Raw genomic sequence first — 25,589 nt, 5'->3', positions numbered from 1 at the left:
TTTCCTTGTCTTTTACTACAGCCTAGTCAAAAGATACTACCTGATAATGTGAATTCATACCAGATTACCATTAAATTTTTAATTGGGTTACAGTTTTTTTCTAAAATATCACTAAAACATGAAAGTTTACCAGAATAGGCTAGCTGGTCCAGCATTTGGGTTTTTGCAATTACTTCTATATTATCTTTGAAACAAAGAAAGCAAATGTTTTTAAAAATCCCGTTTAAAAATTTTTTTTAGTCTCCAAACTGTAACAGTAGCACTGAATCTTTTGAGCCCCATATTTTCATTGCTGATATTTATGTCCTTGAAATAATTCAGAGCAACTCCTACTTAGAAATTACCGTTTCATATATTTACACCTGGCAGGTTCTGTGATCTGGATTCTGCATTCTCACAATGTGAGGGAGAGAACTTGGTAAATCCTTTAGTCACTTTTCACCTTTCTTCTGCGGAAATAACAAAAAACCCCAGGCAATCATGGTCTTTTCATTGGAGTATGTCAGCAAATTTTCTATGTAAAAATTACTGATATACTTAGTAATACTTCCAGAACACTTGAAGCCTTCCTAAACTCTACTGAATTCTTTTTTATGGCATCTTGGAATAAAAAGGTTGTATTCTTCAATAGCTGATTCTTCATTAAATACATCTCTTTTTGGAGGACTCAGACTGCTGAGATGTACACTAATTCAAGTCTCTTGAGTAAAATTTCAGAGGGATTCAGAAATAAGTGGATATCCCATGGGCTTAAATAAGCACGTTTCAAGAAGAAAAAGGTGTTTGATCTTGAGTGATTGAGTATCACAATTAAATTAACTGCTCAGATTTTCATCATTTTTGTCATTGCTTATGGTTAACATGAGCAACCCTTCTGCTCAGGAGTGTCTGAGCAACAGGAATAGTGAATTGGAATTGTCATCTTCTGTAGTGTTCACAATATATTAAGATAAACACCTGGGAAGAGAAGCAGGATTGACTGCAATCCAACAGCTGTTGTGCAATATTTTTAGGGTTGTTTTAAAAAGAAATTAATAACTTCATTACAGTTGCTCTTTTGTTGCTGTTCTTTCCAGTAACAGCATGACTTTAAATACAAACTGTGTTAGGTTGAAGACAGAACTGGAAAGAACAGTTTAAATTATCCTTTTCCTTGAGAACATCCAATAGGTTTTGTACTGATTCCTTGTAAGTTATATTATGATACTGTTGCAAGACTATAGTCCTTACTACATAGTGAATTCTTACAGGTTTAATGAGAGAATTTATGATCTAAAGGAGATGGGGAATACCTCCAACAAAATACAGGGTAAGACATTCTCTTCCAGTAATCTCTAGACCCAAGAACTACAGCATCAAGAGTTCCAGAAAATGTCTCACTATATAGTACTGTCAGCTTCTCTGGGAGCAGAGTGAAACAAGGCTTGCATTTAAAACATTGTCTTCATAGGAAAATTCAGTTGTATTCATACCAGTAGGAAATACTGCTTTTTATATCAACTTTAGAAATTTATCAGGTCTGTTCATATAATGATGATAAAATTGTATTTTCTTGTGTTCCCTTCTTCCCTTGTAACTGAAAGAAGTCAAAAATACAGAAGTAAAATGAAAAGATGGGCAGGGATAATCCTTATTAACATTTTGGGTTGCAAACTAAAGTGTAGGTCAATAACGAAGAACACAGAGCAGTTGTAATTGTCTTACTGCTAATTTTTACAAAGTCTTATGAAGTCTTACTGCTAATTTTTAATCCAGGGTCATTGTAGGATGTGTTAAAAGTAGTACAGAATTATATCTCAGTCTTTCTTCTGTAACAATATCTGCAATTTAAGTGGAAGTCACAGAAGTGTTCTGCTACTGAAAGCCCACGTTTCTTTGACCCAGGTTATATGGAAAAGTGTTTGTATACAATTGCTTAAGGGACTAATATAGTTGTGGGGGAGAAACTGAAAACTGGGATATTTTGACCTGAATAGTCTTTAGTAAATAGTATTCAGTATCATTGACTGCAGGCTGAATGATGAATTTGGTTTGACTTTCAAAGTCATTGGTGAGGAGTAGGGATTTTTCTATTATTAAACAACCAAAAAAAAACCAAAAAAAACTTTAAAAAGCAAACAGAAAAAACTTGAACCCCAATACCTTAATGAAGGAGGATAGAATGGAACTTTTGCATCTTCAAAATGGAACTGTTTACTAATTACTTGTTTTCAGGAGCAGATGAAAGTTGAGATAAATAACATGCTTAGGTAAATACTCTCAGTCTAAATAATTAAGAGGATTAGTTTATTAAACTGCTGGGATTAGAGCATTTTGACAAATATTTAAGAGTGTGAAATTCCTGTACACTAGAAGGTTGATGTGATGTGTGTCCTAGTAAAATGTGACAAAAATGAAAATATTTCACATTATTATTAAGTGAAAATGTAATGCCAAAATTTCAATAAATTAACATGGGACGTTGTTATGGATGGACAGAAGTAGGCATAGGCTCTTGCTGTAGTGAGTGCAGGTGGCTGTATTGTAAACTGACAGAACCCAGAGAGGAGAAACGTGTGCTTTGTTCTGCTGGAAGTGGCTTATTTGTGTTCCACAGAAATAAGTTTTTCTACTTATATGTTGTTTAAACAATACTTCCAATTAAATCATCAAGATGTTAAGATGAAAAAAAATCTAAAACTCCAGTCTAGCACGTAGTGTCTGTTATCTTCACTGCTTTTGAAACAGTTCGTACTAATTTTTTACATGCATTTGATGTGGTAAGAGTAAAAGCTAAGTAATTATAGACACTGATTCAGACTTGAGGAGACTGTGAAAGGGTGCTCTTTAGCCAAAGAGGAAATGCCAGGCAAGACCTGTTTCATCTTTGGGTTCTGATATTGGACATATGCTTGTGCCTTGCCCCAATGAACTTTTGAGTAGAAGTTAATTCCTGTTGGCTTAAGGAAGGAGTAATCATTTCCATATTAAAAAATAGATGCTGCTGGTTAGAGAAATTCCATGAAATTGCCATAGCCCAAGCTTCCCAAAATTGCTTCAGCCCTGCATGAGACTGCCACAAAGCTGTGCTTCCCAGTGCTGTCAGAGTCATAAGGACCATGGCAGGCAGTGTGGTCTGAGTTGTCAGAACCCCACTGACTTTCCACTCTGTCTCTCACAAATAATGTTACCAAGACCCTCCCAGCAGTGTCCAGCATCCCTCTGAAATACAGGAAATTGCCATAATTTTTATTTCATAGAAAAGCCATTCTGACAGGAGCTCTAATTTCTGGTGTATCAATAGATGTGCTCTGATCCTGACTGGAAGCCTTGGACAAGGTACAAGGTACCTGTCAGCATGTATGACTGTTCATCAAAGTGTTGAGAGAGAAAGTGATGATTTAACCTCAAATCACAGGTTATCTTGGCTTTGTTTCCCTGCCTACCATTAGAGTTGAGAGTACAATTTCAAGCTCTTTCTTTAGGTTATGTATTGAGGGAGAGAAGGCATTGGCTGTGTTTCCTCAGTTATAGTTGAACATGCTGGTGGTAATTACATTTTGTCAGAAAAAATATTATAGTACTTTATAGTCAGACATTCACACTCAACTCCAACCCTCTCCCAAATAAATAAAGTTCTGCCTTACAGCTTCTCTTCAAATTTTGAAAAGCTAAGTTGAATAGGAATGATGTTAAAACACGGGGGTTTTTTTTGCAAGATGAGGCAATTGTATACCTATGGCTCCTTTTCTCATCCCTGCTTAAGCAGTGGATTTCAAGGCAGGGTGACATCTAGAGATCTTTTCCAACTTCATTCTGTTGTTCTGTTACTCATGGATAAGTACTTGTGATTTTGTGTTCCTGGGGTTTTTTCTGTTCTTGTTTTGGCATTGTATCTTTCCCAAAACAGTCTGTTACCCATCAGCATCACTGTGACTCAATATTTATACAGTGGTATTACATTTTTCCATGAAGGAGCGATTGGGGCTGGGGTGTTGCTTTTCTTCCATTCAAGCTTTGGACTTCCAAAAGAAAAGAGCTCTTTTCAAAACTAAAGTGCTTCAGTTTTCCAAGCATCTGTAGTTCTATTTGATATGGGAAAATCTGTATTTGTGATAACTGTGGGAAACTTCATGTCTGAAGAGAAACAGGGAGATAAGGTTTTAGGATTTTAGCTTCTAGAGAGAAGACATGAACATTGCAGTAAAGCTCTAACGTAGCTTCTGCAAAATATGTCCCACTTATTGTAACAGATACTTGACTGATTTGTTTCATTGGGGTTATGTGTTTCAATTCTGTTGTCCCTGCTTTCTCTAGTGTGTGTCATGGTGAAAAAGTCATCATTCAGAAGCAGAAACAAGTTACTATAACACTGGCTTTTGTGACTTCTTTGCTTCAGTAATGAATCATGAGAGCTTGATGAGAACTGAGCAGCCCCAGAAGGCTGAAGGACTGAAGGCTGTGTGATGGGCTGCGCAATTGGGCTTAGGGCTGTCTTGGAGCTGTTCTGGGTGAGGTCAGAACAGCCTGAGGAGATCTGGTGTGTGCTGCCAGTTTGAATCCAAAAGGAGGAACAAGTGCCCCAGGTCTGAAAAGTCTCGGGCAATGTTAAAATGTTGATTGCTGAGCAATCCCATTAGAAATGTGACTGGTAGCTGTGCTATCAGTGATAACTTGCCCAGCTAGACAGAACAGAAGCACAGTATTTACTGAAAAGAGCATAGAGCACTTTGTGTCGGTCCTCTGTGCTTTGATGAAAACTGCAACACAGCTGTACAGATTGGTGTGCTGGCTTACTTTACAGTCGTGCTTGCAGAAGGTGTATATCTTCTAACAGGGAGTGTGGGAGAGAAACTAGTTACCAGACTTCTGCACTTTGTTGATGATTGTTGTGGCTAAGGAAAACTACATCTTAGCTGCTGTTGATTAATCGTGTTTTAATGCAGTTTTTACTATAAAAAGTGGGAGTTATTTTCCTCAAGGAAATTTAACCTCATGAACCAGCTTTTATCATACATGATAGAAAAGATTTTCCAACAAAAGAAAGAAAATCAGGAAATATAGGTATAAGCAGTCTGTTTTACTAGAAGACTGTCAAAATATTAGTGCCTTTCTTTGTTTTGTTCCAGTTCTGCTTTCTTCATCTCTGGAACATTTTTTTTTTTCAACTATGCAAGGTTTTCTTTGCTGCAGAAGGAGATAACACTGGGGAAGTGTACGTCTTTTTGTGGTGCCTAGAAATGTGCCCAGAAATTAGTTTGTTGGATCTGAGCTAGGATGAAGTTCAACTGTAATTGCCGCCCTGCCCCCCCCCCCCCCCCCCCCCCCGCCCATAGCACAAAACCCTAGCAATTTGGGTCATAACTCTTCAGTTTTTTCCCAGTGATTGGAGACTAACACAAGATTGCACACTTGGTGTTGAGAGCAAGTGTTTGCATTATATATATTTCACAGGAGGAACAAAATCTCTTCATGCTGGAGCATGAAGTGTTTCTAAATTACAGCTCTATTTCATTCTTTTAAGCTTCAAAATAACTCATATTCTTTAAAACTGACTCATTCATTTGAACTCTTCAATGCATCATTGTACTATTTAAAGGTCTGTGTTTGCTAACAGTCATCTTTCTATGGTAAGGGATGTATTCCTGTACAGGTTTCTTTTCACATATGACCCCTTGGCTGCAAAGTAACTCTGGACTTCTGTTTAGGAGCTTCCTTTCCTTAGGCATTTTTAGTGTAATTCTAAGCTTATACAAGCAGTCTATCAGTAGTTATGTTTTAGCCCTTGTTTTAGTCCTTATTAACTGACATGTACTTTGCAGAGAATGAATATTTTTAATAATTACAGATTTAAAAATTGTTTTGAGAAGACATTTAATTATTTTCATAATACACAGAACTGTTTGGTGCTTATATTCATTCAGCTATGCATGTGGAGTGTTCTCTTCAGTAGCTTTTTAGTTTTGGACTTGTAACTTCTTGCCAATGCAAAAATTGTTCCTGGAATACTATTTTCAAAGGAAATGCTATGTATTAATAAAATGTATACTCAAAAATTATGTATTTTGACTTTTGTATCTTCCCAGAACCATTCTCATGATAATTTACTAGATGCTAGTGACTCAAAGAAACAAGCAGCTAATCAGCACAACTACCGTACGAGATATGCAGTAGAGGAAACTGCAAGGCCTCCTGAAGAGTTGGAAAATGGACACAGTTCTTCAGATGTAAGACCCTTTTTCATGAGGCATTCTTATGTATTTCATTTCTACTCATTAAGCTCGTGCTTCAGCTAATGAAACATTTTCATTACATAAACAATCCACATGTTTCTAGTGGAAACTCAAGTTACGTTTCTCATTGTGCATTTTGTTTCACCTCTAAGAAATCATGTTGTATTAGGTTTTCACATGCTGTTGTGTATATATATAGCTTTGACTTAAAAAGTAATTGACAAAGGAGAAAAATGCTCATTTGTAAGGGTATTTTGCAAATTATGTACAATTTGTAAGCCTAGTCAGTACTGCCCACATGGCCTAGCAATGTGGCCACCAACTTTAGGTAACCCTGCTTGAACAGATATTATGACCTCTGGAAGTCCCTTCCAGCCTCAATTATTCTGTTCTTCTGTATATATGGTAAAGAATGAGTGAGGAGTACATAAAATTAATATTGGATTTCTGTTAGGTATTGAAAAAATATAGAAATATGACATTAAAAACACTTGAAATAATTTTTGAGAGGGTAAACTGGGCTTGTCAAATGGGGATAAAAAATGTTGCTCTACACCGCATCTGGCCAGACAAACATCTTCGTACTTCTTTAAGTCCTCTAAAGTGAAGGAAATATCTGCAAACTAAAATGCCTTTTTAACATAAAGCTTCTAGAATGCCAGATGTTAATAACACATATAAAGCCTAGAAAAGCTTTCATTGTATTGTCATGTATTATAACTTGAGCTCTAAACAAAATGTTTCTTTTTCTCTGCCTCACCCTCTGCCTCTTCCCAATGCCCTCTGCTCTCCTTATTAGGAAGGGGAAGTAGTTGTTGCCAGTGGTGGAACATCAGAAGATGATGAAAGAGCATGGCACAGTGAAGGCAGTTCTAGGTAAGTGACAATGAATATAACCTACAGAGAAAATTCTTGCCAATAAATCTTTAATAAGATCTTTGTAATCTTAATAAATATTACAAATAAATAATGATAATTTATAATTATAAATAAATCTATCTTTAATAAGATGTTTGTAAACAGCTAATGAGTAATAACTAACATTTGTGCAGATTTAGAAGAAGAAGTGAACAAGAACATGAAACTTTCAGGATTTAATTTTCAGTCTTACTGCTAACTAGGGAAGGTTTTTTCTTGTTTGCTAGAAGCGGAATTGTTTTGCAGGAAGGTATTTCTTTTCAGGCACACAAACACTTCAGGCAGGTAGTAGCAGTTTCCTATGGCTCTCAGTCTGAGCTGTGATCCTTGGTTTGAAATTAGAGAGCAAATAAAACATCCTGTATTTTTTCATTCAAAGCTATTCACAACCCAAAGTCTTGAAAACAATATGCAGACTTCAATGTTTATCATCTTGAATTGATAAAGTAAACATAATGTTTACTTTGAGGGATGCTGTAAGTTAAGTTTCTTGCACGACCAAATGATGTCAGGGCATTTGATTTACTACCATTTAAATTGTTTTTTTAACTTAGGGTTTTTAATTTGTTTTTTCTTTGTTATATTACATATAGTGACTATTCTAGTGATTATTCTGACTGGACGGCAGATGCAGGAATCAATTTGCAACCACCAAAGAAAATTCCTAAAATTAAAACAAAGAAAGCAGAAAGTAGTTCTGAGGATGAAGAAGGACCAGAAAAACAAAGAAAGCAAATTAAAAAGGAAAGGAAAAAGGGTATTGAGGAGAAAGATGGACCATCAACATCACCAAAGAAGAGGAAACCCAAAGAGAGAAAACAAAAGGTTAGATGTTCTTGTGTATTACAGGTTGCTCATTCCTACTGACTTAAAAATCATTGGATGAGTGATTCAGTAACAAATACAACTTAATATTGTCTAATTTTAAAATGCGTCATGACTTTTACTCTTAACAAATGATAATTAAAGACTCTTACAAGTCCAGTGATGGCTGTAGTGATATGCTTTCTGAATATGATACATTTGACATAAGGAGCACTTCTAATGTCCATATCACTATCCTTGCTCAGACCAGAAGCTTCCTTTCTGTGGAAGTAGATTGTTTAACTTCCAATACAGTTGAGTACTGGTATAACATGCCAGTATTTTTTACAGCTGTGCTGACTTGTCTCCCTATGTAATTGCAATTTCTTTTAGATCTGCACAATCATGTCATTTTTTTCTGTCAATTCTATGATATATGATATTTGCATTATGCTTGCCACTTGACTCCATCGACGGAAATATGACTTGGTCAGGATTTTGTTGATGTGTGTATTTTGTTTGCTTTCTAATATAATGTAATTACAATTTAAATCAGTACATAGAAATTTTCTGTGACTTCAGTTATTTTCAGTGTTTTTTGAGAGGCCGTTTTATTTTTAATTGTTAGATCTGCAAACTTCGCTTTTCCTTCTTTCTTTACAGGTACCAGAAGTGATCTATCTGGTACATGCTAATTGTTATTGTAAACATATAGCTTCTATTTTTGCAGTACCCAAGGAAGCTAACTGTATCATCTAAACTAAATACCTGTATTTTGTTTATCTATTGGATTGGATAGCATTCTTTAAGATCATTATTTCAGTGTTTTAGCCCTCATTAGAAGGTAGACTGACAAAACAGCTGTTTGAACACCGAGGTTGGCACAGTGTCAGATTAGCCGTGAATCTCTGGTATGGCATACAGGATGCCTTTATTCTTTCTTTAGGCTACTTTTTGTGTATTGTACAAAGTCATTAGTTGCACTGTTAATACTAATAGTATACTGCTATTTACACCATCTGAAACCAAAAAAAGGTATGAGAAGGAATAAGAAAGATGAGAAAAATAGATGGTGGAGGACATTTAAAATTATTGAAACCTGTAGTTTAGCTTCTTTTTATAAAACAAAAAACTGGTTGACAGCCTAGTATTTCCACTTAGATTAAAACTAAACTGAGTGTTCTGGGACTTTTGCGTCCATTTTAGTCCCAGCTATTGAGATATGGGATGTTTTTGGTTCCAGAAGTATCAGGCCTAGATATTTTGCACTTTAAGGCTGACCTGCTTGAGTCACAAGAAAACATGAGGCTGGAAGTAATTGCAGAAAATCACATCTCTTTCCTCTATCCCTAGGTAGCATTAATTATACCTGTCATTCCTGAAAGATGTTAGTCTTTGAAGTTTCTTGTGGTGGACATTTGACCTCCTTACTGAGCAGAGTTCACAGGTCTTTCTGGTAGAAAGTTCTTCCTCATTCTGATCCTTATTCAAAATTAGGTCTTTTCATTGCAGAAAGAAGTCTTGGCTGTCTTTGTAGCCACACACAGAATCTTAAAAATTTAAAAAGAGCAGGGAAAAATTGACTTTCATCTCTATTAATGCATGGGTTTCATGATGTTGAATGGTGCTTACATTTCTAATCCCCCTCTACCAAAAATCAATCTAAAATATTATACAGCAATGAAGGAGGACAAGGAAGGATCACCCAGGAAGACCAAAAGTACAGACCATGTTTTTTTCTTTAGGTCAGACACAAAGATTGACTCTTAGAAGGGAGAGAGTTTAGAAGAGATATGATAAAAAACCTTGTATAAAACTGTCGTGGTTTAGAAAGGAATAAATGCAGAATGGTTTCCTTCCTTATTTTGTTACAGTGAGATGTAGCTTCTGATGTTACAGACACAATGCTCAAAAATGAGCCATTTTTCCATTCAACATCCCCCTCACACCCCAAAGCCACCTGAGCGTGTATTCAGATAGTGGAACTAATTACTAAAGGATTTAGGAGAGTTTCAGAAATAATTTAATAAAGTCACTGGGAATAGTCCCTTCCTGATGAGTAACTAAGATTAATCTTGGCTTCCAGAAAGTTTCAAACTGATGATTAATGTGTAACGTTATAACGAGGGAGGGTTCTCTGGTTAAAGGCTATTTTTTACCTTGGCATAATTCACCAGTTGGCTAGATACTTTGCTGTGATGCCGTGTATCAGTTTTTTGCAAGTCAGACCTGCTTGAACCTCAGAATTCACAAAGTGCTTCTATGTTATTGACTTATTACAATAGAGAGATTCTATTTTGATTTTTTTTTAAATTGTGAGTCTTTGTTTTTGCTATATGTCTGCTTTTTCCTGTAATACTCACTGGTGCAGTCATCACAGTACTTGTCATGTGGAAGCACATTGGAATTGGTGTAATGGAATTACACATGGCATATCCTATTTGCAGTCTGGAGATGCAGAGGCCTCCAGCAGTGGCTGTATGAAGTGAATTTCTGTACAGCCATTGAGGGTTGCATTCTGTATACACACACACACACACACACAAGATCCTGTTAGGAATTTCAAAGCAGCCTTGCTTGAATGGTTGTACAAACCTCTGCTTTATCTAACCTATTAGATACAGACAAGCAGTGTGCACCTAGGACCAGCAACTGCCCTGCGTGTCATTGCTTACAAGTATGTGATGTGGAATTATATTTGAAAACGCAGTTCCACAGCACTTTATAGTAAATATACCAGTGGGTAATGTGGATGTACTCAATCCAGGTAATTTTCACATGATTTACCTCATAAATCTCTTCCTCCTTGTTTTGTGCAAGGTTCCTTAATTGGAGGCAGTTGTATAATTTTAGTGCCTTTTTGGCCAAGGCAACCATGTGAATTTAGTTCAAGAGAATGACATGCTTCCATTTTGTCCTTTTGGGCATGAGACATAGTTACTGGACTGTTATTAAATTCAGTTTTTATTAGAGTTCATCCCCACACACCCCAAAAAATCTCTAAAGACTGTTAAAATTAATCCTCATACTAGCAGTCATTTTGTACTAATCTTCTGTGTACGTTTTCTTCAGAGGCTGGCTGTGGGAGTTCTGACAGAAAATGGTTTGACACTGGAAGAATGGCTGCCTTCAGCTTGGATTACCGACACTGTTCCTCGGCGGTGCCCATTTGTCCCACAGATGGGGGATGAGGTATTGTAGTTTTTACTTTCCCTTTGTGCCCTTGCTTCTTTTGTATTTTCATCTGTGCATTTTTCCCCAGAGACTTATAAAAAAATATTTTGGATTTTCTTAAAAACATTCTTTGATCTGGATAAAATTTGCTTTCACTTCCTTGTACTTAGAAAATATTCAGCATAGTGTTGCTTTGAATTTTTATTATTATTCCATGCTGTTGCAGTAGTGTTCCTTCTTGTATGGTATTCAGTGTGTTGATTTCCTTATGGCACCTGTAGACAAGCTGTGTGAGGTGCTTTATGTTGTGAAAGTACTCCTTAATTGTAGAGCACTTGGTATCCTGAAGAACAGGTAGGAAATCAGATATGAAATTAAGTCTGGAAAACATACTTCAGTTTGGGACTTGGAATAAAAAACAGGAATTAAGCCTTCTGGGGACGGTTGTGAGTTATTTGCTTGGTGTGGTTGTTTTGATGTAATTTTTTAAAAAAATTGTTTATTCTGAAGAAAAACTCTGATATTGTCCTTATCGCTTGTGTTCCTGATACCAAAAAACTGCTAGTCTCTTACAGCAGAAAATCACAAGAAAAGCTTTGTATATATGTATTTTATACAAACCAGACTGTAAATACTTTGTAAACACGACCCAGATGTCTCAAAAAACAGCAGAAAAAACACCAGTTTCTACTTTGGAATATGTAGCAGGTGAACATTACAGTGAATTCTATGAATAAGTAGTTATGAGGTAGAACGCAATCTTGAAAGCCAGTGTCTGTGCTTGTTTCTTAAAACCCCCTGAGGCTGAAATAAGAGGAAATAGCTGGCTTATGCTGTAACGGGCAGTTTGTTGTCTCTTTGGGGAGCACCATGTTTTCTGAGGTACTAAACAGTGTTGTGGTATAGCTCACACCTTCTGAATGCTGTTGGAGAAATACTTGACATGGTGGCAAATTTGATTAACTTTGTTCCCAAGCTAAAGCCTTTTTGTGGGCACCACCTTAGAAACTGAATCAGGAGCAGAGGTTGCATGTGCAAGCAGTTTTGTTTTTACTGGATCACTTCACTGATCCAGTTCACAGCACAGCTATGCAAAAATTACATCAGCAAAGCTAGTGAGGGAGGGAAGGAACATTTCAAGTTGAGAGTTGCAGCTAGAGAAAATGCTTATGGATTCATGCCCTCCAGTAAGCATGTTTTGGAGACTCTGCTGTTCAAAAGATCAAGTCCAAATAAATATATTTGGTGCCTGATACCATCTGGATACAGTGAAGCAGCCAAGGATTTATCAGTACCATACTGCTCAGGAGACTTTAACATCGTATTGGTTTAGTAAGATAAACAGTTGTGTTTGATTTGGCACCTGCTGAATAGCATGTACAATGTGTACCAGGAATATCTAAGTAGGGTACGTCCTTTTGCTGAACATGCTTTATGTGGAACAGGAAGTTTTGTATCCTGTGCCTAGAAAGTAGGAATAATTGCAGCAATAGACGGAATGTTTGTAACTGAGCTGCTCTGAGACTTCATCTCTACATCCCCAGATTTCCTTAATATGTGGAAAGAAATTATTTATCTAGAAAGTTAGTTTTGAAATACAGAGAAATAAAGGGTTGTTTTAACTAGAGAAATGTTGTGAGAAGAGATATTGTGTAGCCTTCCAACATTTTATTGGATGGAAAGTATGTTTTATAAGATTTGGGAGGAGATGTATTTCAAATTTGTTTTCAAGCTGTACAAACCAGTAAGAAAAAACAGTAGTGCTATATTTAGTTACACTTAGTGTATAAGAATAGCAGATATCATCTCATTTCCCTTTCTGAATAGTGCTGTGGACAGATCTCTGCCCTGTGTCTTGAGGAACGGTGGAAACACGCCAGAGATATGGGGTTGCAATTTTGCTGTCTGAACACCCAAATACAAGGCATGCTTGTTGTTTGTTCTGCCCTTAACACTATGAAAACCAGTTTTGTCTGGGTATTACAACAAACATGCAGAAGCAGGAATTCATCAAGAATAAAAATATTATTTCCTGGGAAAAGACATGAATTATTATTTTTTTACAGATATCTTCCCAGTTTGTTCTTCTGACAGAAGATGCAATGCTTAGAGCCATTTGCAAAATAAAGAATATTTCACTTCTGTAAAGAGTGGGTTGAATTTATGTAGTGGTTTAGCAGAAACATTAAAGTGTAGCAGAGATTGTAGCCTGTGCAGTGTTTGGTGTTTTTTTTTTTTTTTGTTTGTTTTTTTTTTTGTTTTGTTTTGTTTTTTTTTTGTTTTGTTTTGTTTTGTTTTGTTTTGATTCACTGAGATGTATGGGAAACAATCTTCACAATGTTGAGAGTGTAATGTGAATTTGCTTCAGATATATCTCAGTAGCCTCTGTTCCTTTTTCTGACAGATAGATTCTGACAGTGCCTAGGAGATTCTCACTGCTTTCATGCCTTTTGTAGCTGCTGTGTGTTTTGTCCCTATGAGGATATTATGCATATTGAATACTCTAAAAACAAGGATTTAAAATAATGTGGTGCTGAGTCTTTCTCCATTTAAAAAAGCTTAAATTTGCCACGTGACACTAAGTGTTCAGCACCTGTTAATATAGAAACCTGGCAAAGACTTCTTTATAATGTTTTATGATACAAGAGTTTTGGAAAGCAGGTAGAAATAAAAATATGTTTATTTGTATATTTTGAAACTTAGAGGGATTCTGCTCTGCTCTTTTTTGTTGTTGTTGTTGTTGTTATGTTGGACATTTACATCAAGTCTATCTTTCCTTTGTGCTATTAAATGGAGATCCCATGTTGGGACACTTGAAGAGGATCTTTTGTTTGGCATACATTGTACCAAGAATGCAGCCATTTATCAGACCTTTGTTCTAACTACTTTGTGGAACTTCTGTTTCAAATTTCAAGTACATTCCTTGAATTCATGTTTATGGGTTTCAGCTTAGTACCTCATTACAGTGATGGCTTTTAATAAAAGCACTCATCCATGTGAGATCAAAGTAGAACTGTTAGACTTTAGATGTCTGAACCACAGAATTTTATACTGGAAGGGTTTAAAAAAATTAGTAAACACTGGAAATGTCTATATTAGTTTGTTCAAGCCTTTGTTAGGTTTTTTTCATTGATACGGAAGCAAACACCAAAATCCTACCAGAAAAATAACAGACTTCTGCTTCTAGAATATGTTTCTCATTCAAAAATGATAAGCTGGATAGTGAATTTAGTGATACTTGATTGTTAAATTATGGCTGTTCTGTAGTGATGTATAACCAGGTGTATTAGTGGAATTCTTGTTGCTGTCATTGAATTGCTCTATGGGGCAATGATAAATGGATGATTTTGTTACTGGTTTTGTTGATCTCTCTCACGTGTAATTTAGGGTATTTTGTTCATACAGAAAATATTGTTCTAAGTCTTTCCTGCTTGTTTCTGTAAATGTTTCTATAATAGCTTTTTAAATTTTCCTCCACTTAATTTTTTGAGAACCCATTACTTTGGCAGGAAAAGAGACTGAAAAGTTGATGAAATAGAAAGTAAGCACATTGTATGGCAGTGACTTGTTAGCATTTCAGCTCCTCAGAGTCTTTGTAGGATAACTGTCACATTTCACTTTTAGGTTTACTATTTCCGACAAGGTCACGAAGCATACGTTGTAATGGCCAAGAAGAACAAAATATATCATATTAATCCCAAGAAACAACCATGGCATAAAATGGAATTGCGGGTATGACTTCTTTTTCTTTTTTATTTATATCTTAGTATTAAAAAAAAAAAAAAAAAAAAAAAAAAGGAAACTAAGTGAACATAAAGTCCCTAATATAAATAAATCTAGTGTTCTAGATTTCTTAAGAATTTCTTAGAAATCTTAAAATAAGGGGGGGAAATTTAAGTTAATAGTCAAATGAAATCAGACCTTAACCTATACTACTTTTTGTATCAGCTTGATCAGATGAGATGTTATACTTCATAGCAAAATATTTTTCAAACATACTGCATTGTGAAATAATAGCTTGTTGTGGAAGACTAAATTTCGGGTCCTGGATTTTTTTGTGATCTGGCAGAATTATAGTACATTCATGTTTTCATGTTTCAGAAAGCTATTTCAATTAACTTCAGTGGTGGTACTTTGTGGTATTTTGTTTATTCTAGGAGCAAGAGCTGATGAAAATAGTTGGGATTAAATATGAAGTGGGAATGCCTACTCTCTGCTGTCTTAAACTAGCTTTTCTTGACCCTGACACGGGTAAACTAACGGGAGGAGCCTTCACCATGAAGTAAGGAAAGGAATACTGTATGCAAATTGGGGGTTTTCTTGGACAGGGATGGCAAGGGGGATGTTGAGGTTGAAAGTTAAATGACGACATTTATATTGACCTTGTGCTTTTCAAGTGTTGAATTCAAAGTGTGAATTTTTTATGTAAGTGCTTTATGTTATGCCTTTGCTGTTTTATCGCTTAATAGTTGTGTGTTCTGTTGTAATTAGGTACCATGATATGCCAGATGTCATAGATTTCCTAGTTTTAAGGCAACAATTTGATGATGCGAAGCATAGGCGATGGAATATAGGTGAGTTGTGCGGAAAGTTCTGCGCTGTGGTTTCGTTTGTTTGTTTTTCTAAGTGTCTATCTATTTTCATGATAACTTTCTTAAAAATAGTTTATGGTAAAGAAATCCTAATACTCAGCTGAAGTCAGAGTAAGCTCTGCCCATAGTTAGCTGGGAAGTTCATCTTAGTCCTTAACCAAAGTGGCAGCAAGCAAGAAAAATAGTGAAAGTGATCTTCATAGGAAAGTGATCTTTTATAGGAAATTTCAATTGTATATTTGCAGAGAAAATAGTTAGGGATAGGTTTTAGGAATATAGTGTTTATTGCTAGCTGGTAAGTTCTTGTAGCCTATATATTGTTTGTACTTTTTTTTTTTTCTTTTAAATTGAAGGCCCTCCTACAACTGCATTGCTACTAGGATTATTTTTTTCCCAATTTCTGAAATTTCTGCTGAAAACATGGGAATACTTCTTCAAAATTTGCAAAATAAGTCTTGATTGTACAACAAGAATGGTCCTTCCATCTCCTTACACTTTTTGAATTCTGTTCTAAACCCTGTGGTTTAGCTTCATTGAAGTGTATATCATTTGTTGCCAGCTGAAGAGGGAATTACTTGGATTCTTTTTACTTTGCCTGTGCCCAGTTATTTCAGCATACTGGATACTGGAACAATGCCCTTGACTGTTAAGTCCTCCAGTCAGATCTATTTCTTAATCATCTTTTCCATATGATGACAAAGATCACCTTTCAGCAATAGTATTAATTAATCTCTTGTCCTTTGGTATCCTCAGGTTGTGTGTCTTAGCAGTAGATGTATAAATTACATGATGCTATAAGAATAAGTTCCATATCATCTCATACTTCACACTAGCTTGTCTGAAAAGAAAGCTCATCTTCAGTTCTATAGGAAATTTGATAAAAACCCTAGACTTCTGATCCAATAAGAAATGTAAACCATGATTTCTTCTTTAAAGTTCATTTCAGTTTAAAGATCTCATAAGTAATAAGGTTGATGAAGATGTAGTAATAGGTCACTAAGCTTTGCTCTTTCCTCACGGTTATGGATGTGTGGTCTTGTCCTCCTCTGCCATGCCATGTTTTTGCACAAAATCGTGGCAGCATCAGCAGAATTATTGCCATAGTTTGTGAACAGCCTAGCCAGGCTTCCTGAGCTGGTACTGTGTTTCAAGAAATTTGCAGTCTGGAATAAATTGAAGCTACACAGAAAGTTTTGGAAGTATCAGGACCTTTTATCAAGCTTCCAATGGAAATATTGTGAATTTTTGTTGTTTGGGCTTTGTTTGTTTTAGGAAACAATATTTGCTTATCTATTGTATGTTTTAATATTAGATTTGCATTAACATATGAATCTTTTTAGAAGGAACAAACATAAAATTTGAAATTGCAGGTTCTTATTTACATTCAGATTCTATTTATTGCTTATCTTTATCTTAGTATAATTTAGCTTCAAGTTAAATACTTGGGCTAAAAGCTATTCCAGTAGTATTCCTGCAACTTCAGCTTCATGTCTTAGACAGGTGTGCATACCTGTCTCTTACATAGCAGCCACTGTGAGTTCCACAGACATTTTTTTGTTATCTTCAAGCAAGCATTATGCCGGGATACTCAGTTCTGGAAAATTGCACTAGAGCTGCCTTCTTCTGAGAGATTTTGGTCTGCTTTCTACATAGATGAGGTAGCAAAGAGGACAAAGGGGAAAGCAGTGATTCAGGAGATGGTTCTTTCACTCATCTTGTTTTCTGCTTTAGTGTTCTGTCTGTAGGAGTGCTGTGGCTCTTGAGAACTTGGAAGCAGCTGCCAGTATATGCCCCTTTAAGTGGATTTGATCTGCCTAATGTTCAGTTCAGTGAAGTCACTCCTGGTTGTACCTATGTATGTTTCTTTGTAAAATTGATCACCAAGGAAGGCCATATTGGAAAACTGTAATTTTATAGCTCTTCAGAAAACAAATTATTCTTTTAAAATAAAGCATTAGCCCTTATTTGCATTTTTGATCTTGCATTTCAGATATTTTTCTGTTTACTTGATTCTATTCAGCACAATTAGGACTATTAATAGAAGCTTTATAATTGTCCTGAATTACTTGTGATCCATTAAAATTAAAATTAAAAAAAATGCAGTAAAGAAAGCAAACCATTTTTGAGAATATATTTGCTGCCTATTATTTCAGACAATTTCAGTAAGCATTTGGGCAGAGGATGGATGTATTTAAATGGAACAAATACTGCAGCAGTTGAGAGTGTGTATATATCCAAATCCCATGAACATAAAAATATGTAGTTCTTGGAATCTCAGGCTTGAATTACATTTTTTTCTTGTATTGAACAGAATATTATCCTAAAATTGTTTCTTAATTTTGTGGCATGTGTTGTAGAAAATGTTAGCATTTATGATGGTGTGTAATACATGCATTCTCATATGTAATTTTTTTTAAATAATGCTTCTGACCTTTTTTCTCAGCTGCTTGAATGCTTTGTGGTAGTGAAGCTGTTGCAAGTCATAGTAAATTACTTTACTAACCTTTTGAGCAAGCTTTAATAAATTTTATTCTATTATCAGTCAGATTGCCTGTATAGTAAAGAGAATGAACCTCTTGAGTTACATTTGCATTGCTGAAAAAGCACTTCAGAAACTAAGGAGGACGAGCTCAGCAGCTTGTAAAATATTCCCCATACAGAAGTGTCATAGTGCTCAGTGATTTTAAGAGGTAGCATGTTGTATTTAATGCAAGTAGATTTGAATCTTAAAGCATTGATATGTCTTACCCTTTATATGAAGTTAAGAAATAAATTCATAAGTAAAGAATATTTAGGTAGATTTGCATATTGTTTTGTTTCTAAAATGCCATATTAACTTTCATTTTGGTTAAAAAGCAACCTTCAAAAATAATTTAATAGTTTTGTTGGTTTTTAACTGAGCATTGACTCATGCTTATCTGCTGAGGCTGTAAATGTTCAAAAGTTTTTCTGTATTCAAGATCAAGCCAGATATATCTAAATCTGCTTTTCTGGGAGGGCAACATGCCTTATATTGATGAAATTATTTTGTGTTCTTACCTAGGTGATCGTTTCAGGTCAGTGATAGATGATGCTTGGTGGTTTGGAACAATTGAAAGCCAGGAACCTCTTCAGCCTGATTATCCTGATAGCTTATTTCAGTGCTACAATGTCTGGTTAGCAAATTTATCTTCAATCTTTTTCATATTAATTAGTTACTTCATTTGAAGTACTGACTGAAAAATTTTCTTCCATTAAATTTAGTCATGCATCTCGCTGTACCAGTTTATTATAATATTCTGTGGTGTATAAATTAAAGTTTTGTTGCAAACATTAAATAACTACATTGTTGAAGCAATATTAGTAGATAATTTAAGTGTGATTATTTTTAAGCTGGGACAATGGTGATACTGAGAAGATGAGCCCTTGGGACATGGAGCTGATACCAAGTAATGGTATGTTACCTGAATAATATAATTTGCTTTACAAGTGTATTTTAAGAAAAAGAATCTTAAATGGTTTTACATGAACAATCCTGGTTTTGGGGGGGAGTGGAAAGCCTACAAACCAGTTGCATTTAAAGAATATCTTTATATCAATTATTAAAACTACTAAAATTACTAAACTAAAAGTGAATCAAGATAAAAACTCTAAAAAACAGCCGTGCTAGATAAACTGTGTGATGTTGAAAATAGAAATAATACTAAAAATGCTATAGATAATGTACAATTAAACTCAACTCTTTGCACAATTAGGAAGATAAATCCATGCCCTAGGTCAGCTTGAGGAAACTGGCTGCTCTAAGATGTGTCAGCATTCCTGCAGACATTCAGTGCATTGCAGATGAAACCTGTGCCTGTGAGAGAGTTTGGTAATAAGTTTTTTCTCCCCTTCTGGCCCAGCACATGCTGCAGAGTGGACAGCATAGTATGGGCACTGTTCACATATTCGCAGACAAGAATGTAGTAATTCTTTTCCATAGTTTTTTAATTGATTGGTTGGTTGGGTTTTTCTAAAACCTCATAGAACTCTTGTTAAAAAGCAGAGTAGAATCAGTATTTTTTTCCTTGTGTTTTCCATGAAACATTTAATAATATCGTCTCTCAAAAGTAACCATAAATAATTCTTTATTATTTAAAGTAGTAATTGTGTTCATTTCAACTTTTTATTTTGTTTCAATCCTTCTTTTAATAGGTACCTCTTTGTCATAAGTAAAATACAGGTGTTAGAGGAATAACATGACTAAATAAATAATTAAAATAGACCACCCCATTTACCTTTTAGTAGAGACTAATTCCTGTTTCTTAAGAAAGGAGAAACCATTTTCAGATAAAGAATAGGTACTGATTAAGATAACTAAACCGTACCTGATTTTTTTGCTCTGTTCACAAATACCAACATTTGTTATACCTTCTTAAAAATGTTGAAGAGGACTGCTTAACATCATACTTTAAAAATCTGCTGTTACAGTATAAATTGTCAAAATTGGTAGGTCCTCAAGGATGCTAAAGTGATAACACTATTTATTTGCATACTCAGGAGCTGTGGTTTTAGCATTTGACCTCAAAACTATGGTAATGTAGAACCACTACCTGGAGAATATTTTAGCAGCAATGTCAAAGTTATTTTAAACTCTAATCTGGAAATCATCTGCCATTCCTTACCAAAATAACTTATTACCAAGAATATTGGCTTTTAAACACAGAATATCTCAAAAACCAAAACACAAGTTTTAACTGTGATAAATGAGTGTCTTAGCTGGTTCTAAAATAAATTTTACAATTAGCTATTTGGAAGAGGATAAATTTTCAGGAAGGACCTCTACACTAAACAGGATTATAAGGATTTAAACGTAACACAGAATAGTATGCAGGAAGGACACTGGATACATCCAGAATGTCTTTGAGCAAATCAAGAGTTATGCATTTGTAACAATGATTTCATGGTATCTTTGCTTTGCAGGTATACGTATTACACAAGATACAAACATTTATGTTTTATTTAATTTTCATATTCCATTCCAGCTGTATTTCCAGAAGAACTGGGAACCAGTGTTCCTTTAACTGATGACGAACGTAGAACACTGCTCTACAAACCTTTGGATGGAGAGTGGGGTTCCAGGACCCGAGATGAGGAGTGTGACAGAATAATTGCGGGGATAAACCAACTTATGACTCTAGGTAAACTCTGAATAATATGGGAAGTGGTTTTGGTTTATATTTTTCAGACTTATGATCATGTGCACTTCTGAAATTACCAAAATGAATGTGATAAAATATACATTTAACCTCTTGATTAACAGGAACAAAACTTTCTCATTAAACATTTTTAGAGTTTATTTTTATAGTGAGTACTTACGAAACCTAAATTTTTTCCTGTTTCCCAAGGTAACTTGCTTTTTGGTAGATAATTTAACATATGCTGGGGGATAGGTGTTGTTTGGGTTTTATATGTTAAAAGCAAGTACTTGATTTTTTAACTTTAGCTACCAGAATCTCATGTTGGGGTTAAAATTAAAGCCTTTATGATTAAGTGAATATTAACTAAATTATGGACAGATGGAGGGGAGAAAAAAAGCATAGATTTACTTAGATAATGAATACCTTTGTGTGGATTTTCTCTGTATTAGCCTTTCCTAATTCCCGGTTTCTTCTCCACATTTCCTTAATTATGCAAAATTTTGAGGGAAAAGTAATTGATTTACCTTAGGAAAGCTACTTTCTATTTGGAATTATTCTTTACAGGCAGCTTCTAAAAAAGTAATTGTTAAAATGCTTAACACATTGCTGCAAAATTTACCTGATCAAAGATGGATGACAGATGGAGATCTGTCAGTAAATACAGGCTGAATTACAAGTCTTCTGTCTGTCTTTATGGGGATCAAAGGATGTTCAATCTGCAGTCTTAGGTTTTGGGCTAACAGTGGTCATGCATTAAATATAAAAATTATAAATACTTTGTTTAGCTGATTTTTGAAGCACTTGATGCAATGTAAGATTTATGTTTCAAAAAAGCCAAAAACCTCTTAACTCTTGAAATAATTCTGATACCTGTATATCCCATATGGTATCTTTGGTGACATATTGCATAAGAAGCCTCCCTTTGCTCCCTAAACAAAAGAGTTATCTGTAAAGTGTAGTAGAACAAATTAGAGATTTATGTTTAAAAAAAAAAAAAAAAAAAAAAAAAAGTGAGGAAATGAAGTTTGAGCTGGTTTTGCTGTGTCATCTAAGAGTAATGGTTGTAGATTTTGCATTATGGTGTATGGCAGATCACTTAGTTTGGGATTTGGCTACAGCAGGTATAGTGCATAGTGGTACAAAGTAGCAGTTGCCAGAACATTCAAAAGAGTGAGTAAACAGCTTTTAGACGAAGAGCAGTCTTTTTAGCAGGACCATATTTTCTGTTTTTAAAGACTTTTGAGACTTCTAAAGGGGATGGGTTTTTTTGTTTTATATTGTAGTATTTTTCCTCAAGATACAAGAGGTTAGAATGATATGTCCAAGCTCTCATGGTGATTATAAGTACAGGGGGGAAAAAGCAAGGTTGTTTAGATGCACAGACTTATGTTGCTCAGCAATTCTCTAGCACTATATTGGATTTTTTGTTTTGGAAGGCTTCTTTGCTTTTAGGTAGGGACAGGAGAGAGTGTTTCCGTTTTACTTTGAGCATGGATTTTACCCACGTCTTACAGAGGCTGAAATAGCACTGTTACTTTTATGACAGGAATTTAATGTATTGCTTTGTTTTGAAGATGTGAGAGAGGCAGTATAAAGTGAAATGAAACGAGCCTGTGCTGTAAATAACGATACTGACTGGCATACCTTCATCTGTGTATAATTTTTATACTTTTCATATGTGTATATTTCAAATGTGCACTTGCTGTGCCTTTGGGAAGTGTGGTGCTTCAGGTATGACAGAATGGGCACCCAGTCACTGCAGCAATGGGCTGTGCAGTACACACCTCAGCAAGCACTGTAAATAGAATATCAGAAATAATTTGGAATACCTAGAGTGGTTACTGTTATTTTTGGGAAATTGCTGTACATTTCAAACATGAAGGAATAGCTTATGTTGCAGGAGGGGTGAATCTTGAAACTGCTATGGAACTTTGTGGTATCTAACACTGGGGGTTGTGTGGTTTATATATTTTTGGGTTTTTTTAATCTAGATATTGCTTCTGCGTTTGTGGCACCAGTGGATCTTCAAGCTTACCCAATGTATTGCACTGTCGTGGCATATCCCACAGACCTCAGTACCATTAAGCAAAGACTGGAAAGCAGATTTTACAGGTTAGATCCGAGTCTCAGTTCTGCTGTGTTCCATCTCCCAGCAGCTGTATTTTTGGTAGCTCTTTGTCTTGTCACACCAAACTAGGAGGTGGGCATAAGTGTGGGCTTTTACTTTCTTTCGTCTTCTATCCTTGATCTAGGTTTCCATTTTCTAAAACTCAAAAAAGGATTGAACGTCTCCATAATGTATATTAGAACTACATGGCATTCAAATTCCTGATTATGCAAATGACTTGTTCCTTGTGAGATTCAAATTGCAGGGTTAGTAAAGTGACTTTTGGTCAGGATTCAGTTTCCACTTAATAATTTTTTTAAGAATTTAAAAAATAATTTTAATAAGAGAAACCTTAAAAATATCTCAAGTATTTTTTTGTCTTAATATACTTTAAAAAAATTCTTGCACCACTTAAGCAGCTACACAGAATCTTCTCAAATTATTGGTGTTCAATGTCTGAGTTGTTGTGCAGAAACAAAAATAATTTTATGCTTTTTGATACTGTTTAGATGTTTTCCTAAACTGTGATTGCAGTTGCTATGGGGTGTTTTTTTTTTTGTTTTGTTTTGTGTTTTTTTAAGTAAATATCTGTATAGGATTATAGTTCTTTAAATTACAACAGTTTCCTTGAGTTCTTGTTCTATTTCTCATTTTAAAATCAGTGTCGCTTTAGTGTCTTTTGAATAAGTGTGGATAGGATTTTGTTTTGGTCCAAATTTCAAAGTTAATTTTTAGTGCTTTATACATACTAAATGAAGACTGAATTCTAAACTAAATTTGCTTTTTCATTTTCAGAAAAGCACCTCTGCTTTTTTAGCATTCTATTGCAATATTGAATTCCATGTTTATTGTGTAATATGAGGTAGTCCAGTTTTCTCTTTTGAAATGTACTACTTTGCTGTCAGATGGAGAGAACTTTTTTGCTGGGTTTTGTTTCTCTTGTCAAAAGAGTAAGCAGTTAGTTTTGGTAATTAACATAACTTCAATAAATCAGGCTTTTTTAGTCTGTAATATTGCCAAGGCCTAGTTAAGTGACAAGCAACCACACTGTGTTGTGCTTTTCAGTGGTGGGTGCGGTTTTTTTAGGTGGGTTTTTTGTGGGTTTGGGGGTGGGGAGGTGGTGTTTAACAATTAGTGCATTGTTCAGATCACTTTTGATTTTTGGTAGTTTTTCATGAGGCTTACCTTAAAACTGTAATTTATATGCTGTCAGAGTATTTACTATCTTTTTATTTTATCTTTTTTAGATTTGGATCTATTTTTTTCAGTTATTCTGCTTTTGTGCATAATTTTTTATAATGTGACTATTCTATAGTTAGATTATTAAATCTGGGGAAATCTGATTGTTGTCTATCTGTCAGAAAAAGGTATACTCTCAAACATTTTTATTACTATTTTGTTAATCCTCAACTGAGTTCAAAGGCGATATAGGATGGGTTATATATTTCTATGCCGAAGGAATAATAAAAGCTGAAGTGTCAAAGCTGAGTTTTCCTGAGGGGTGTCAGCTGTAGGTTCTTAAAGCTATTTGTATATATTACCACAGAATATAGCATGAGAATGGGAAGCCAGAGGAGGCTGCCTGCTGCTGGCCGCTTAGGGCAACATATCCGATGTGCATGTTTTTGGATGTAATGGAAAACAACAGTGAATGAGAAAAAGGATGATAATGTTTTCTTCCTCTGTTCATATACATTGGTGGGAATTGCCCTTATTTCTTTTTCCTTTTCTTTTCCTCCAACTGTTTCCATACAGGCGCCTTTCTTCGTTGATGTGGGAAGTCCGGTACATCGAGCACAACACTCGCACATTTAATGAACCTGGAAGTCCTATTGTCAAATCTGCCAAATTTGTCACAGATCTTCTGCTACACTTCATAAAGTGAGTTGCTTAGTAGGTTTGTTGTTATTCCTATCTCTTACCAAGGTAAGAGCCTCTTGAAAACTGGAATTTAAATTAGATAGTTGTGCACTTTAAATAAACCTGTTGTCTGCTGTTGGGGCAGAAAAGAATGGAGCTTATGTTGACAAAAACTTAAAAAGTTTGCAAAACAAGTTCTGTGATACATTGAGTAGCATAGATTGGCATGGCATTTTATTTTCAGAGACTTTCTCCTAAATGATAAAAATGGGTTTGAGTATCTTCAGGGAGTTACAAGTATATTAATTGGTAAGTTAGGAGTTCTAATTTTGAATTTGAATACTAGCTATGTTAACATAATTCTAAAATCTAGATTATAATTTATAATAGGTGTGAAAATGATGTTTCATATGTATGCAAAGTAAAAATTAAAGGCTTTGTAATCAACTGAAGTTCTAGCTGTCTTCCAAACATTCGGTTATTAGCTATAGAAAAACTCAATAACAAATATTTAAGATTTTTCATTTGACACATCTACAGACCTGAAATTTGTAAGGACTTACTGTGCCCACTGTCTTGGTTTGCCTGTACGCAATGGGCACTGCTGTTTCCACCTTGTAGACACAGCAAGATACTTTATTAGTTTAATAAAAATTGTGCCATTTTTAGTGATTTAGTTTGTCAGTATTAAATTGAATCTAGTTATTTTTTATTTTGTGTGTTCTTAAAAAACATTACAACTCTGTTTAGTATTTGGAAATCT

The 25,589-nt window shown here is 35.0% G+C and overlaps 1 protein-coding gene across 1 annotated transcript in view; it reads left to right on the top strand.

Moving 5' to 3' along the window:
• The window catches only part of PHIP (pleckstrin homology domain interacting protein), a 107,014-nt gene that overhangs the window by 66,107 nt on the left and 15,318 nt on the right, over nucleotides 1-25,589 (top strand). The window contains exons 21-32 of the mRNA XM_066315049.1: nucleotides 6,066-6,206; nucleotides 7,012-7,088; nucleotides 7,724-7,955; nucleotides 11,007-11,126; nucleotides 14,733-14,840; nucleotides 15,266-15,390; nucleotides 15,600-15,682; nucleotides 18,744-18,855; nucleotides 19,073-19,134; nucleotides 20,704-20,859; nucleotides 22,851-22,971; nucleotides 24,722-24,847. Coding sequence (XP_066171146.1) covers nucleotides 6,066-6,206; nucleotides 7,012-7,088; nucleotides 7,724-7,955; nucleotides 11,007-11,126; nucleotides 14,733-14,840; nucleotides 15,266-15,390; nucleotides 15,600-15,682; nucleotides 18,744-18,855; nucleotides 19,073-19,134; nucleotides 20,704-20,859; nucleotides 22,851-22,971; nucleotides 24,722-24,847 — 1,463 coding nt within the window. The remainder of the gene's footprint in view (nucleotides 1-6,065; nucleotides 6,207-7,011; nucleotides 7,089-7,723; nucleotides 7,956-11,006; nucleotides 11,127-14,732; nucleotides 14,841-15,265; nucleotides 15,391-15,599; nucleotides 15,683-18,743; nucleotides 18,856-19,072; nucleotides 19,135-20,703; nucleotides 20,860-22,850; nucleotides 22,972-24,721; nucleotides 24,848-25,589) is intronic.

Source organism: Sylvia atricapilla, chromosome 3, assembly GCF_009819655.1.
Source record: "Sylvia atricapilla isolate bSylAtr1 chromosome 3, bSylAtr1.pri, whole genome shotgun sequence".
NCBI lineage: Eukaryota > Metazoa > Chordata > Aves > Passeriformes > Sylviidae > Sylvia > Sylvia atricapilla.
The sequence above is the reverse complement of the archived record's forward strand: the minus strand, read 5'-3'. Positions and strand labels throughout refer to the sequence as shown.